This window comes from Lepisma saccharinum, chromosome 7 (genome assembly GCF_977018435.1).
Source record: "Lepisma saccharinum chromosome 7, izLepSacc3.1, whole genome shotgun sequence".
Classification (NCBI taxonomy): Eukaryota; Metazoa; Arthropoda; class Insecta; order Zygentoma; family Lepismatidae; genus Lepisma; species Lepisma saccharinum.
The window spans coordinates 79,292,816-79,307,727 of record NC_139235.1 but is presented as its reverse complement, the minus strand read 5'-3'; the positions used below and the strand labels follow the sequence as shown (position 1 = coordinate 79,307,727).

General features: G+C 36.6%; 1 protein-coding gene across 2 annotated transcripts in view; it reads right to left on the bottom strand.

Moving 5' to 3' along the window:
• Positions 1-14,912, bottom strand: part of Dnah3 (dynein heavy chain 3, axonemal) — a 266,334-nt gene that overhangs the window by 96,118 nt on the left and 155,304 nt on the right. For both annotated transcript variants that reach the window (XM_083125480.1, XM_083125481.1), the window contains exons 40-43: positions 9,605-9,841; positions 6,333-6,572; positions 2,768-2,928; positions 16-156 (exon numbers count right to left, since the gene is read on the bottom strand). In XM_083125480.1, coding sequence (XP_082981606.1) covers positions 16-156; positions 2,768-2,928; positions 6,333-6,572; positions 9,605-9,841 — 779 coding nt within the window. The remainder of the gene's footprint in view (positions 1-15; positions 157-2,767; positions 2,929-6,332; positions 6,573-9,604; positions 9,842-14,912) is intronic.

Genomic DNA, 14,912 nt, shown 5'->3' with positions numbered 1-14,912 from the left:
CAACTGTCAACTTACTCCTTAGACAAGTTCAGTATGCTCTGATGGAAGTGTTTGCAGATAATCACGGTCTTTTCTTTCATCTCATCTTCAATTGCCATGTCTTTCAGAAAGAAATTTGCCACTAGTTCCAGTGCGTCATCCGGCCATGACATAAACCTGGAAAACATCAGAATAATCTATAACTTCATTATCCAGATCATAGTTGTGGTGAACACGTAGAATGCAATAATTAAAACAATTTACTTACAAGAAGATTAAAAATTCACAAGTGCTTCATTTAAGGGAGAATTCACACTGAAATGACTAGCAACAGGTGACACGTGTCGCTTGAGGATTTCACCAATCGAACGCAGGCTTGCATAGCCTGTCATGCCATTATGGTGTGAAAGGTTGATGTTGATTAGCTTGTTCCCAAGTGGCATGTGTTGCATGTTGCTCGTCACTCCAATGTGAATTCTCCCTTATTTTTTCAAATATTTCTTCAACACCCCAAGAAGGTGAATAAAACTATATACAGTGGTGCTTAAAATATTTGAGGAAATGAATACAAAGCATTTGTTGTGGATTTTTCATTTTCTTATTAGTCATATTCATGACATGTGTGGAGTGAGATTCAATATTTTTTTTACATAAACCTGTTTTTTTGAGTAGCTTAATCCATTGGTTTGAGTTCCATCAGGGAAATGACCAGAATGATATTTTTGGCGATACCAATAATACACAATTTATTGGCATTCTACCAATCTGATATCAATTTGCACATAAGCCTCAATGGTTCACTAACCTCCTTAATTGATTGATTGATTCATTGACTTGCTTTATTTTACTTCGCTTCTTGTGCCACTTTTGGCTAACTTGTGAAGATGGGGATGAGTGATGATATGATAAATTGATGAATGGATCGTCACAAACATCCATGGCCAGGCCAGGATTCGAACCCGGGACACCTGGCATCATAGCGCGATGTGCTAACCACTCCACCACGGGGGCCGGCTTTAACCTCCTTAAATAATGTACGTAATGAGGTGATTGGAATGGGTCTCAGCTTAATAAAACAAGCTGCATATTTATGCATTCACTTCACAAAATTAGGGTACATGAATCATGTTTTCATATTCACAAAAATAATAACAGAAATGGTAGAATTTTACACTAAGTCTCAACCTATTTACAGTAATGGCAGATGGGTTAATGTTTTGGTTATTTTTTACCAATAAACAGAGACACTAATACACCTATTTTGAAGTGTTATGAAATCTATCAACTCCGGTAATAAATTTGCCGTAGTTCCTTGATCCTTATGACCAGGGAACGGATTTATGCAGTAAAAATGTGCTAAATATGTAAATACATATCTAGTTATTTTCACCAAAATATGGAGTTAAATATGGACTTAAAATTGTAAAAAATTACTTTTTAATAATATAAGACACTACACTAGCCTAAAAATATACAGTACGTTTACATTAACGTTAATTGTAAAACAACAAAAAATGTGTTTTTATTTTGTTTCAGAAACAATGAATAACAACATTTTGCGTTAGTGTTCGAATTTCCTTCTGTTGTCTCTTAAGATGGATTTATATTGACTAAAACTGCGTTCAATATCGCAAGACATAAAGGAAAGTTATTTCAAATTTGTCAGTTATTTGCAAGAAATTCACCCAACTCTCTAGGTCACATGGGGACGAGTAGTGTAGTTATTGCGCAAATATGGAGTATAATATGTTGAGAAATGTCCTGAAATAAGGAAATAATATGTAAAAATTACAAAAATATGTAAAATATGAGCCAAAACCTAATATATGTACAAATATGGAAAATAAAAACTGAATTTTTCAAGTCTCCATGCCATGATGTGTAAAATAGAACTGACTTCAGCTTCACATACAAATATGTATTTACATATAAATCTGCTCCCTGCTCATGACACAGAAGCTTTCCCTGAAAAGTCTGCAGTTTCTGAACTTGTATCCACTACAAACTAGTGAAAGCAGAACAAATGGTATGGCTATATTGACCAATGCGGTAGAGTACCAATTAATCTGTTTCATCTGAACTTATTTGTACTATTAGAGCATAAATGCATGGGATAGAAGGTAACCCGGAAATAGATCATCCATGGCCTTTGATAAATGTAGCATCTTAGTATTTGTCTAAAGTGACTGAAGTTCCTGGGTTCAAGCCCTGGCCTGGGCATCGGTGTAATTGGCAGGTGCCCTTCACTTAAACCAACCTAAACTACACTCCATGGTGCAACAACTCTCTAACAGCCAGGGCCTGGCAGATGTTCTTTTTACTAGGGTGCCGCGTGGTCAGTGCATAGAGTCCCATCTGGCTTTCAAGACCGCAGCCAAATACTTCTTCTCTTCGCGTAGTTCCACAATTGCCCTCCCGACATTAGGTAAATTCTAAATTTTTGGGGTGGCCACCACCAGGGATCGAACCTGGGACTGCTTGCACCAAAGGCGAGAGAGATGAACATTTGCCTACACAGGAGTCCTTCCTCATCGTAACACTTACCCAAAAGTAGCTGAAAAGCTCTGTAAAATAATAAAAAAATACAAATACAAGTATGGAAAAGTCTCAGTCACAAGGGGCCAATCATGGAATATGAACATGCAATGTCTGAGACATAGCTGATTTTTTGGGGGGTGGCTTAGTAATTGAGGAGTTTCTTGATTTTTCTGGTTTTAAAAAATGGTATCGAGATGGGCAAACTCAAAATGTGTCACGTAATGCAACAAATATGTGCTAGTTTATTTACCAGTCAATGGTGCAGCAGTTAATAAGGGAAGGAAACATTCGGAGTCTCTCCCTAAATGCATCCCCAATTGGAGACATGGCAATCACGATGTGGAGGTTAGCTCTGACCCTGTCAATGAAGAAGTTGTACAATGCAAGAGGTGTCAATTCTTGCTTCTTTCCCTGAAAGAAAGAAAAATAAGAGAAACACGTTGTTTACTTATTAAATTAATTATTAAATATAGACTTCAAAATCCATTCACGTACACACAATGTAAATATACCACATAAAATTTCCTGCCAATATATTTGAGTAAGACAAATATATGGTTTACAAGATTTTGAAAATAAATTCACTGTAATGCAGCAATTTGTTCTATGTTTTTATACTTTTTTGTTTTGAGTCCTCTTTTTGTACAGATAGGCTTATTGGACTGGGCCTACATTTTGAAGTGGAATCCAAACCACCAAGTACCACCAGCAGGTATCGAACATGGGACCCATTGATTACAATGTGGCAACATTACCTCTAAGCCATCGGGGAGGTCCTACAAACACATTTGCATTTTAACACATGCACACACACAAAAAAATTGACTACTATAACTATTAGTATTCATATAAATGCTTTACATAGCTAATGGCTAAAAATTCTGGACAATCCTTGTAATGAATTGATTTTGTACTGCATCTTTCATTCTATAAAACACAAATACGGTGAGTGCCCTTTTAACAGGCCTCGGTTCAACCGGTCATCGGTTTAACTGGCCGCTCAGCTGAGGAAGTGACTTATACAGCACCTGTCATGATGTGCTTGCCTCTAGCCTTCAGTTTTTTGTTAAATCAGACATAAGCATATTCCAGGTTAAACTATAATAAAATTATCTGTGCTTAAATTCTCTATTCAGTTGTCGTGTGGACAATGTTATTGTTTTGTGTGAGCAGTGTACTGTACTGTACATGGTTACTTTTACTCGGTTACTGTACAGTCATTTTCATTCGCAAAATGAGTGTAAACCAAAAATGCAATGTAGTGACGATGGAACAAAAATTAAACTATCTGGAACATTTAGACAAAGGCGAACCAGCGAGATGTATCTGTGACAGACTCCATGTAGGAAAGAGTTTAGTGAACAACTGGGGCCGATATTCCATTACATAATTCGGTTTAACCGGCCATATTGTTATCTGGCCAAGAGTCCAGTCTCGTGGTGGCCAGTTGAGAGGGATTCCACTGTATATGTTTTCATTCATAAAAGTAACAAAATGGCTAGTTTGCACTCATTTACTGGCTATTTATAGATGAATCACATTGGTTATTTTGATAAAATCATATGTGCCTATACAGGGTGTATCATAAGTAATAGCGCAAACTGACACAGTTGAAAGTACACGATAATAGAAGCAAAAAGTCTCAGTAAACATGGGTCTGTAAATGAGCCATTTTTGAGATAATTGCAAATGCGTGGTTACAGGCTGCCACTGACTTCATTGTTTGTAAATGTCGTCCTAGTTGGTAAAATACTAATAATGTGTGCGAATGTGTGGTTAGAAGCCGTCACTGATTGCATTTTGTAAACACTGTGTGTTTTACTCCTTGCGCATTCCGAGGTTTGCTCTTTTGTTTACAAAACAACATTTCCGAGAGGTGGCATTGTAATCAAACAGGATGAATACAATCAGTACAGAGAATTGTACATGCTTGTGACCAATTCCGAAAGGAACAGGGGTGTTCGAAATAATTTGAAACTCAATGCGGAATCACATACAGTATTGCATCCAGATACAAGGACGACACTTTGAACACCTCCTTTAACAGGTACGAGTGTACAGTAATTGTAACATGTAACATACTAACGTTTGTTAACACATTCGAGTCTGGCCTTATAATACAGCATTTTTAACTCTGGTCTGCAGTTTTTGGTTGTTTTTCAAAAAATCATAGAAAAAATATTTTTAATTTGTTTTTATTTACCACAAATTCCTTAATCTACAAAACTTCCTCTTTTCAATGAACAAAAATTTGTTAAATTTTCTTTTCATTTTCAGACATTTTTTAATATTTTTTTCAGCAATGTTAATATAGAGATATTTTAAGTTCGTAATCTGGAAATTTCAATAATTAACTACATAAACTATCAATACATCATTTTCCTGTAGTTTACGGTTATTACAAGCATAAGAAAACAGTTTTTTCTTTGTGACGTTTCAGGAGAACACACGCTCCTTTCATCAGACATTTATTTTCATTTTGACTAAAGATACAGTTATAACAATGGTTAGTAATTTTTAAACAAAAAGAATCTGTTATATAATGGATGTTGTCAATGTTACATTGTTGTAATATAGCAACTTAACTGTGAAAAAAGCAGTCTATTTTATTTTTATTTTAGATTTTTTTTTTTTTTTTTTTTTTTATGCTTGTAATAACCGTAAACTACAGGAAAATAATTCTATCATGCAAGCAATGCGTACATACAAGAAAAACTATTATCAATACATCTTTTTAATCTTGCATAAGAATACTTCTTATGTGCACATAACAAAAAATAATTACAAATTACAAGTAATTATCTTTTGTATGAAAAAGTGGCTGCAGGACAGGACCAGACGATGTATCAGTTGGTTCTGCGTCATCTGTAAAAATTAAACAAATAAATAAATAAACTAAATAAATAAAATAAATCTTCATTTGACATACACTATACAAAATAATAAATGGAAAAACTAAAAATACATCAGTGCATGTAGGAGAATCAAGCAAGAGGCAAGATGAATAGACCCAAAAAAAATTACCTCTTCTCATTTCATTCATAAAATACTAGAGTTTGCAACACTGTTTATATTGTCGACAATAATTATTACGAATATAACCTACCTTCCAAATCTTCAAATTCATCTGCATCATCAAAATCGTCGCTAACTTCAAACTCTGAGGCGGAATCCTCATGCAGAATTTCCGCTATGCAGTCTGGATCTAACGACGCCATTCTAAACAATGCACAGTACATCAACCCGACAACAAACAGTCGCAGGTGCGAGATAAAAATAGCAAATGAGTCACCTAGAGGTTGGAATTTCAACAGAGGGGCTTGAATGAACACGCACATGAGACGAAGTACAAGCATAGCCCGTCGTTCAATCGGCAAAGCGATTGTATACCGCAGGACGGGCTATGCCCGTCGTTTATCCACATTGACTTTAAGTTCACTGAGGGCTATGCCCCTCGTGAGACCCCAATGTGTTAAAGTAAGTACAATGTTCAATAAAAGCAATGAGATCTCCAATGACTTTTCTTACTGTATTATTAGCATTTTACCAACTAGGATTAAGTTTACAAACAATGAAGTCAGTGGCGGCTTGTAACCACACATTCGCAATTATCTCGAAAACGGCTCGTTTGCAGACCCATGTTTATTTAGACTTTTTTGCTTCTATTATCGTGTACTTTCAACTGTGTCAGTTTGCGCTATTACTTATGATACACCCTGTATAGGTGATAATGATAGAGTACGAATTAATCTGTCTCATCCGTAATATGTACATACACATTATAATACAAGGAAACTTGAAATTCCAACCCTTACCAAGTCTCTAAGAGCACCTTGCATCTTTTCCAGAATCTCAGCTTTTTCTTCTCCTGTGTACAGATTGGGAACATCGCCCGTGTTCAATACCATGTTGATGTCTTCCACAAATGATTCATTTTTGATCTGAGTGTCTGAGAAGAGGAAAACTATTTGTTTGTTTTCAGCACCAGCTCTCTTTAGCAGCTTCTTCAGGTCCTCTCGCCACTCATATGGACCATATGTTCTTGTCAACTCAATCTGGAAACAAAATTACACACGTGTATTAGGGATTTTAATTTAATTTTAATCTATATGGATAAAGCGGCAATATGAATTTACTGGGCACTATAACTGTGTTACGATCCTTGTTGTGTACAGTTACTTACCAAACACTCCTGATGGCTCCAATTGGCCTACACTGAAGCCTTCTCAGGGTAGGCCTGAAAGAAATTCAAGCCTTCTCAGGGTAGGCCTGAAAGAATTTCAAGCCTTCTCAGGGTAGGCCTGAAAGAAATTCAAACTTCGAAGAAATTTGGTTGAAAACCTTTTAGTGTATTTATGCGTGTGTAATACACATGCATCTATAATGCACATCCTGGCTCTGATGGGTAAAAGCAACAAACAATTATACGAGGGCTACTTTTCTAGTAGTGGCAACACTGTTGGTATATGCTTGCCAGTTGTCGCTGGGACAAAAGACGATCGGGTGTTGTTTAGTGCTGTACTTTGGTGCTAAATAGTTCTATTGTGTTGTAGTTAGAAGATGTTAAAGTGAAGTGTGTGTATAATACCGTCCTGAACAATGTTCACGCAAGAAGAACAGCGAATATTGATCAAATGTCAGGTTGCACGTGGAAGGAATGCACGGCAAATGCACAAGGGCTTACGCTTCAATTCCAGCTCATACGATCTGGTCCACGTCTCGTCAGTGGCAATAAGGAGAGCAAGGAATGTGTTACCTTCGATTTGATTGATTGATTGCGAAGATGGGGATGAGTGATGAAATGATGAAATTGATGAATGGACATTCACAAACAACCAAGCCCGACCGGGATTCGAACCCGGGACCCTTGGCATCGCAGCGCACGTTACCTTCGAATTGCCAACAAAATAAGAGTACAACCAAATACAGTGGAACATTGATTTTACATTTTTCAGAGGACCAAGATAAAAAAACTTTATATGTGGGAAAATGTAACATCGAGGAAAATTTTGTAACATTATGCTATATTGGGACCATCAAGATTGAATATATAATGTTGGAACATGTAAAATCCGGGAACGTATTCTCCATCTTTCATCTCGTGTCTTTTTCTATATCTCCTATAATCTTACCACTATCATGCTTTCACAATAATAATATATTTTCAAAAAAAAAAAAAAGTCCATAATAGAACAGACACACATGACAGAATATTACTATCACACTAACATTAACAGTTTTATCATGTTTTAGTCATTAGTCATCCTAACATTCAACCTGTCCATACATATACCTTGATCCTTTCTAAATGACGAAGCTTTACGTAGCCACGTAATAGCCAACTTCATGACCTGAAGAAGGGGGCAGTTGCCACAGAAACGTCGTCTATGACAACTATATACTCACTTTACGTAAGTAAATTAACTAATTTCGATTTTATGCTTATATATGATAGTGAGTAAGTCGAACAGAACCAAAAAATGAATACTAACATTAATTTCATCATTAACATCCCTCTGCACAACTAGAAAACTTATTGCCAAAATTACTCCATTAGTAAATCACATACAGGAGAGCACATTAAGACCTCTCAACTGTTGTTATGAAGTCATCAGACATGAAAATTCCCAAATAAACATTTTTTTTAACTTGAATGTGCAAGGGCCCAACAACTGGTATTCTACCAATCTGGTGTCAAATGGTTAACATTCCATGAAACCTTGATTGGTTCATTCACCACCTTAAATCATGTGTGTAACCAGGAGACTGCAACAAGTTTTGACAAAGTTTGTTTTTTTAATCCACTTTATGCTCAAATAAGGTACTCGGGACTCCCCCTACAGTTTAAAATGGGATCCAAACCAATATGCAACTTCTTTTTCTTTCTTTAACTTTCATAATTGGCTTTCTTTAACTTTCATAATTGGGAGCTAAAATGTATAAATTTCACCTATGCTAAGAGTCATTCTGCAGAAAGTTTGTAAAGCACATATATGAAAAGTTCCTGTCTGGAGGGTAGGGGCTAACATGTGGGAGACACTCTTGTCTGCTAAAGGTTAAATCATTTTTTTGTTTTTACAATTCTGATGCATTCTCTTGGGTTTCTTTCTAATTTTGTATTAGCATTTGTAATCAATTTAATGTTTTATGTTGAACTATAGGGTTGATACAAGAATAATGGCCGAATTGTTTCACTTTGTGTTTTGCAAATATATTTTTCCTAATATATCTCATTGATTATATTGCATGTTATACAATATTTTGAATATATTTTTGAAGCTTGTTTGTTGCTTAATCGATCTACCTTAAAATAATTTTCCTAACGCTGGATTTACCTCGATTCTAGACTATTTACAATGACGCTGTCAAAGCAAGAGATGCATCATTTATCTTAATGGTCGCAGACCAGTGGAAGCATAACGAAATGTCACTTAAGCATGATGTGAGGGAAGAGTTTTCGAGTATACAGTGTGCAGGGTGTTTGAAAAATTCCATACTAGCCATAAGTGTCTCGAAAATGATGAGGGTCGTCGTGCACGTCCATTGGAAATTCACAACAAACAAATGAATGCGATAATCGAAGCTGGCCTGCTCAAAACAACAGGAGAGGTTGCAGAAGAACCTGGTGGTAATCACTCGACCACTGTTCGCCATTTGGAGAAAATTGGGAAAGTGAAAAACTCGACAAGTGGCACGAGGTTGTGAGGCACAAATTGAACAAGAATTAAAGAAAATTTCTGTTTTGAAACATGCTCTGGGGTCTTTTGCTCAACAATAATGACCAATTTTTCAAACAAATTGTTAAGTGCGACAAAAAATGTATCCTATAAGACAATCAACAATGTTTTTATTGTCAAGAAATCGATGAAATGCACTGGAAACTTCAATGTCTGTTTCCATCATTGGTGAACAGAAGAGGGACCTGGGACCCCTATCATCATAGCAGCCTGTGCAAACCACTTCACCACGGAGGTCGGCATACACAGTGAATAATATCAATGCAATATATCTTCAGATTTTTACATACAAGCATACATGCACTCACACACAAACACACATACAAAAGAAATCGTACTCAAGAACTCACTTTGTAGAAATCGTAGCCTGCCACAGCTGATGATAGCTTTGTTACACTTTGTCGGCCAGTACCTGCAATCCCAATCAGTAAAGCATGGCCACTGTCTTGCAGGAGGACACGACTCACTCTTGATAGGTGCTCAATTACATATTTAAACAACACAATAGTCATTTTGGAATGCGCAAGCATATTATATTCTTCCAAATAATATTCCATTTTTTCAATCAAATGATCATATTCTATAATCTGTAAAGAAATATATAAATAAATTTAAATGGCAAAATATGAACTTCTGTACTTAAATCCTTAAAAAGACAGTTTATTTACTAGAACAAAACCTTCAGCCAGTCAGTACACGAAGAGTTAGTAATAGCTGTAGCAACTTGCAGATATACGCTAACAGCACCAAACCTGACCTGCCTAACCTACTCACATGTGCATCTAATAGCAGAAATAAACATGTAAATAGGTTAGATAGGTTATATTTAGTGCAGTTAGCGAAGCCTGCACAGCAGACAATAAATATGTGATGTCATAACAGTTACTGTGACAGTATATTTTCCAGTTGATGTAGATGTTGCTAGCCCTTGTGAAAGTACATGACAAAATTCATTCATCAAGTTTTGTGTATAACATGGTTAAAATCACACGAAAAGCTCTGTATTTGCGTTGATGCAGTAAAACTTACATTTAACTTCATTGAAATGATTAAGCTCTAAGTAAGCTAATCCGAGCAACTAGGGTGACCAGACACATACATTCAAAAAAGATGACAGCGCATGGTGATGAGAAGGACAAAGGCAGCAAAGAGAGGACACTGCAAAAAATCGCAACACATTTACCATTACTCTTAATTTAATCAATGTAGAAAAATCTTGCCAACACTTTGCTCAAAGATACTCCTCCAATGATATTTTTCAATAATTTTATCTTTAAGAAAGCAATCTCCTGATCTATTCTTTAACATCTGACAATCAAACCTACAATTTGAGCTTAAGTTTTCATTTTAAGTCCACTTTATGCACAAAAAGGGGTAATCAGGACTCGAATTATAGTTTAAAGTTGAATTCGAACCACTATGTGCCTCCTGTCCATAATTTAAAGCACAGAATTTTCCTCCTTTTCAATCCTTGGGTTTTAGAATCAAATATCGCTGTAAGTGAATGCAAACGTAACAAGTAAGCTTCGCTACAAAAAAAAAAAAAAAAAAAAAAAGGTAGTTTAGATTTTGACAAGAAATATGATTTTAACTCTTTCAGCAGCAAGGAAACGTAACAGCCACTCTAGTGTCAGTCTACCTGATATTCGATTCTTTCATCATTGAGAGCTGGATATTTACTTGTGATATCATTGTTAAATTTACACTTTTGCTTTGTTATTTCATAAAAGTAAATATTACTTAATAATCAAAATTCTCACTTAAAATTCTGTATCGCATATTTGAAAGACAACTGCACAGACTACATGCATTCCGGCAGTCTGGGACGTGCTCAAAGAGTGAAGCAACGATTTAGAATACTACTGATGGCTAGTTCAAGCAAAGTGACCGTGGTTCAGCTCCTAAATGCTCAGTGAGCCTTGTTCGAATACTTAATGTACCCCAAGTGACGAGCTTTAGACCTCAAATATCAAATGATGATCATTATGTGTGAAAGAATTCTCTACGATTCAGGGGCGGTCCGTGACTTTTACAGCAGGGGAAGCACATGTATGAAATTTAAGAAAGCATTATTTTTATTATTTTTATTGTTGTCTATCTTATGAATTCTTCAATCACTAGATTGTACCTAGAATTCATCGTCTGCATTTTCAGTTCAGCTGCTAAAGCAGCTTCTTCCCAATTACTGTCAATTCGATGAAATGATGAAAAAGGTCGTTCAGCACTAGCACTAGACACGGGAATTGTTTAAACCAATAAGCTTAACTTGAACAATTCAAAATAGCTTTTCTTCAAGTAAGACAAAGGTTTTTGTACTCCCATCAAGATATATATTAATCTGAGGGATAAACGACACTTAATTCACTTCTGTGACGAGCCATGTCAAATGTTGACCATAACTCGATTTCATAGAATAGAGAGTGTCTTCAGGAAAACTTTTTTGCATTCTTTTTATCAACTAATTGTAAAAACTTTAATTTATATTTTTGATTCATTTTCTCCAGTTTGCACTTTTGATCTTGTTGCAAGTTTATTCTCATAGTTGCAAATGTTGTCAGGATAATTTCAGCACGGATTTGAGTTTGCCGATGACACTGTGATGTTTAAGTAAATTGTTCATGTCATTGCAACCTGAACTCCTCCACACACCATTTTCATTTGAAAATGGGTTTTCCCGGATGGTAGAATGGTAACGTTCTTGCCTTGTAATAAAGGGATACAGAGTTCGATACCAGGTCGAGGCACATAGAAGTTTGGATCCACTTTAAACTGTAGGTCCAGCCCCAGTTAGCCTGTCTATGCATGAAGTGGGCTTAGGAGCAGAACTCATTTGAAAATGGGACCCAACAGTAGAGTTTTAATGCCCTTCTGCAACCACATATTATTACACATTAGTCTGGATTAAAATGTCAAACACATTTTTTCTCTATTACACCCAGTAGAGTCTAAATCGGAAATTGATCTACCACCAGAAATAACTCCTATCTTCTCTTCATAATTTCTTGATCTCAAGCTCTGGACGAAGAGTGTTTCCAGCACCCACCTACTCTCTCCCCTGCACTATTAGCTAGCTACCGCAAGACCCGGAATGAGTTCTGTGGATTCATTCCCTTCGAGTCAGTTAAACCGCACTGATTTGGTAAACTGTTAAGTATGATTTTTAAACCTATGTTTTTCAAACAAATTCCAGAAATAATGCACATGAAATTCACTGGGATAACTGACAACACAAAATTTGCTGTAAATGAAGAAAAAAAATATTGCAAAATATTTTTTTTATGTGGTTTAGTTTGAAAGAAGCTGTGAGGCTGGAATGAGCAGTGGTCATGCATTCCCTATGCCGAAGACAGAGTCGAAGATCTACGAAGAATGCCGAATGCTCCCTTTCCCTTTGCCGAGGGTGAGCAACACGGACACTGATGGTCGTCTGCTGAGTAGGTAGGACCGCGACGAGGAGACACGTCTCGCGGTTATTACAAAAGCTCTTAGAAATAGATGTACGATTACATAAGAATAGCTTGAATTAAACTAAAAATAAATTGACCACATAAACCCAGTTAATACTTCTATTTTGTAAGGGAATGAGTCATTGCATGGAATAACCGCCCATGCTATGATTGATGCTATACTCTTGCCAAAAAAGGAGGACATTTACAGATTTCTAAAAAATCCACCCGGATGCCAGACAGACACCTAAAAAGGAGGACATGTCCGGATAAAAGAGGATGTCTGGTCACCCTACGAGCAACACGGGCATTGACTTATCCTATCATTCACATCCCCAACAGTATTGTAACTAAATTTCTTAGAGGGGGTGACATGTTACAATGTTACTGCTATTTCAGGGCTATTTCAGCGATGGTGGCTACACAGAAACACAACTTTCAACTTGGTGCAGTAAAGGAGAAATACAGGTCAGACACCCTAACCAGCCACAACCAACCCATCCACAAGCAACCCGGCCACCATCAACCTCCAACGACCAATATAAATAGTTTGCCTTCCCCTACCATCCCACCACATCCAACCGCATATCCAAAGCTTTTCTCCCATATGACATCAAAGTAGCGCACAAACCCAATTCCAAAATAGCTGATAAACTAAACAGACACAAACGGTACTTCCTCTCCACCCTTGATAACCCAGGTGTATATGATGCAGAGTGTGAGTGCAAGGTGCATTACATTGGCAGGTCCATCAGATCTGCCAATGAAAGAATCCAACAGCACCTAACAGATGAGAAAAAAGCCCAACCCACTACTGGTCTTGAAAAAAAAATAAAAATACAATAGCCATAAAATTCAAAAGGTTGAGGTCAAACACACTGCCCACATACTCGTAGACACCAAAATCAAGGAAACACATGTCCGCACGAGCTAAACATTGATAGCGGACAAGCACAGCACACTTGGATTCCCCTACTACAACAGTTAACGCCAGGAAATAGCTGACGACATGGATGCAGACGTACAGTAAACAACAGTGCACATAGCAGCTGCTGGAGAACTACAGACAAAAGAACCATGCCAAGCAACAGCTCAGCAAGTTCCAATGAGGATGGTGGCAGTGGCCACTGAAATTGATAGAACGAAGAAAAAACAGTTTCACGGATAAGTGAGTACTAGTTTCTCCATATTTATATACTACTGCATCTCTCTTTTCCCAATTATGAAGGCCATAATGTTTAATGTTCAGCCATACATATTATGTGTGTACACACAAACATGGAAGCTTTCAGACTGCAGTAACATATGACATGGGGGGTTTCACACCAAAGTGACAAGCAACATGGGCCCTGCTACTATGTAAAAAAAAACATTCACTCCACATGTGCATTGATTAATTTTATAATTATCAGCACAATAGCTACTTGTGTTCATCATCTAATATGGAGACAAGATCCTTAATGCCAATACTTGAAAACTGGAACAGTTCAAAGTAATTCAGAATATTTAATACGTATAGGTAATATGTAAGCATTCCAAATGAACTATACCATTGCTTTAAAATATTCATTTCACTGAGACAATCAATTACTTACCGAGTTCATTTCTCTCCACAATGCTGTTGCAAAAATAATGAGAATTATGCATTTTGTATCATTTCCAGGAACTTCACTCTGCAAAAGTGCTGTCCAGCATTTGTGCAGACTCTGGCTAGCATTGGTGGCTAAATTCGAACCGATACTTTCCGATACCAGTACGACTGTTATTGCAGATATTCTGCTCTGCCCCAGTTTACAACCTGGTTTACATGTTGTACTGCTTCTGGCACTGTTATATTATATATTACATATGTTTTGTTTGTATATTATAAATAATAAATAAATATGAAAAGAAATAAAAATTTAGAGCAACTGACATCCTGATCTATTTAAAGGCATCAGGACTTCAGCATATACCCTAGAACAGTGGTTTTCAAACTGTGGTACGCATACCCTCAGGGGTACATGAACTATTTGAAGGGGGTACACGATCAGCTCGGAAGAGAAAAGCTGAGAATGCCCCCACAAGATTTTTTCTGCAGGTGTGTAGAGCAGACTTCAATGTTTCAGACTTCATAACTTTAAAACTCAACAGAAAAATAAGGCAGATTTTGTCACTAAAGCTTTTATCTTTGTTTCATACGTGTTTTGAAATAATATACTCATTCAAAATC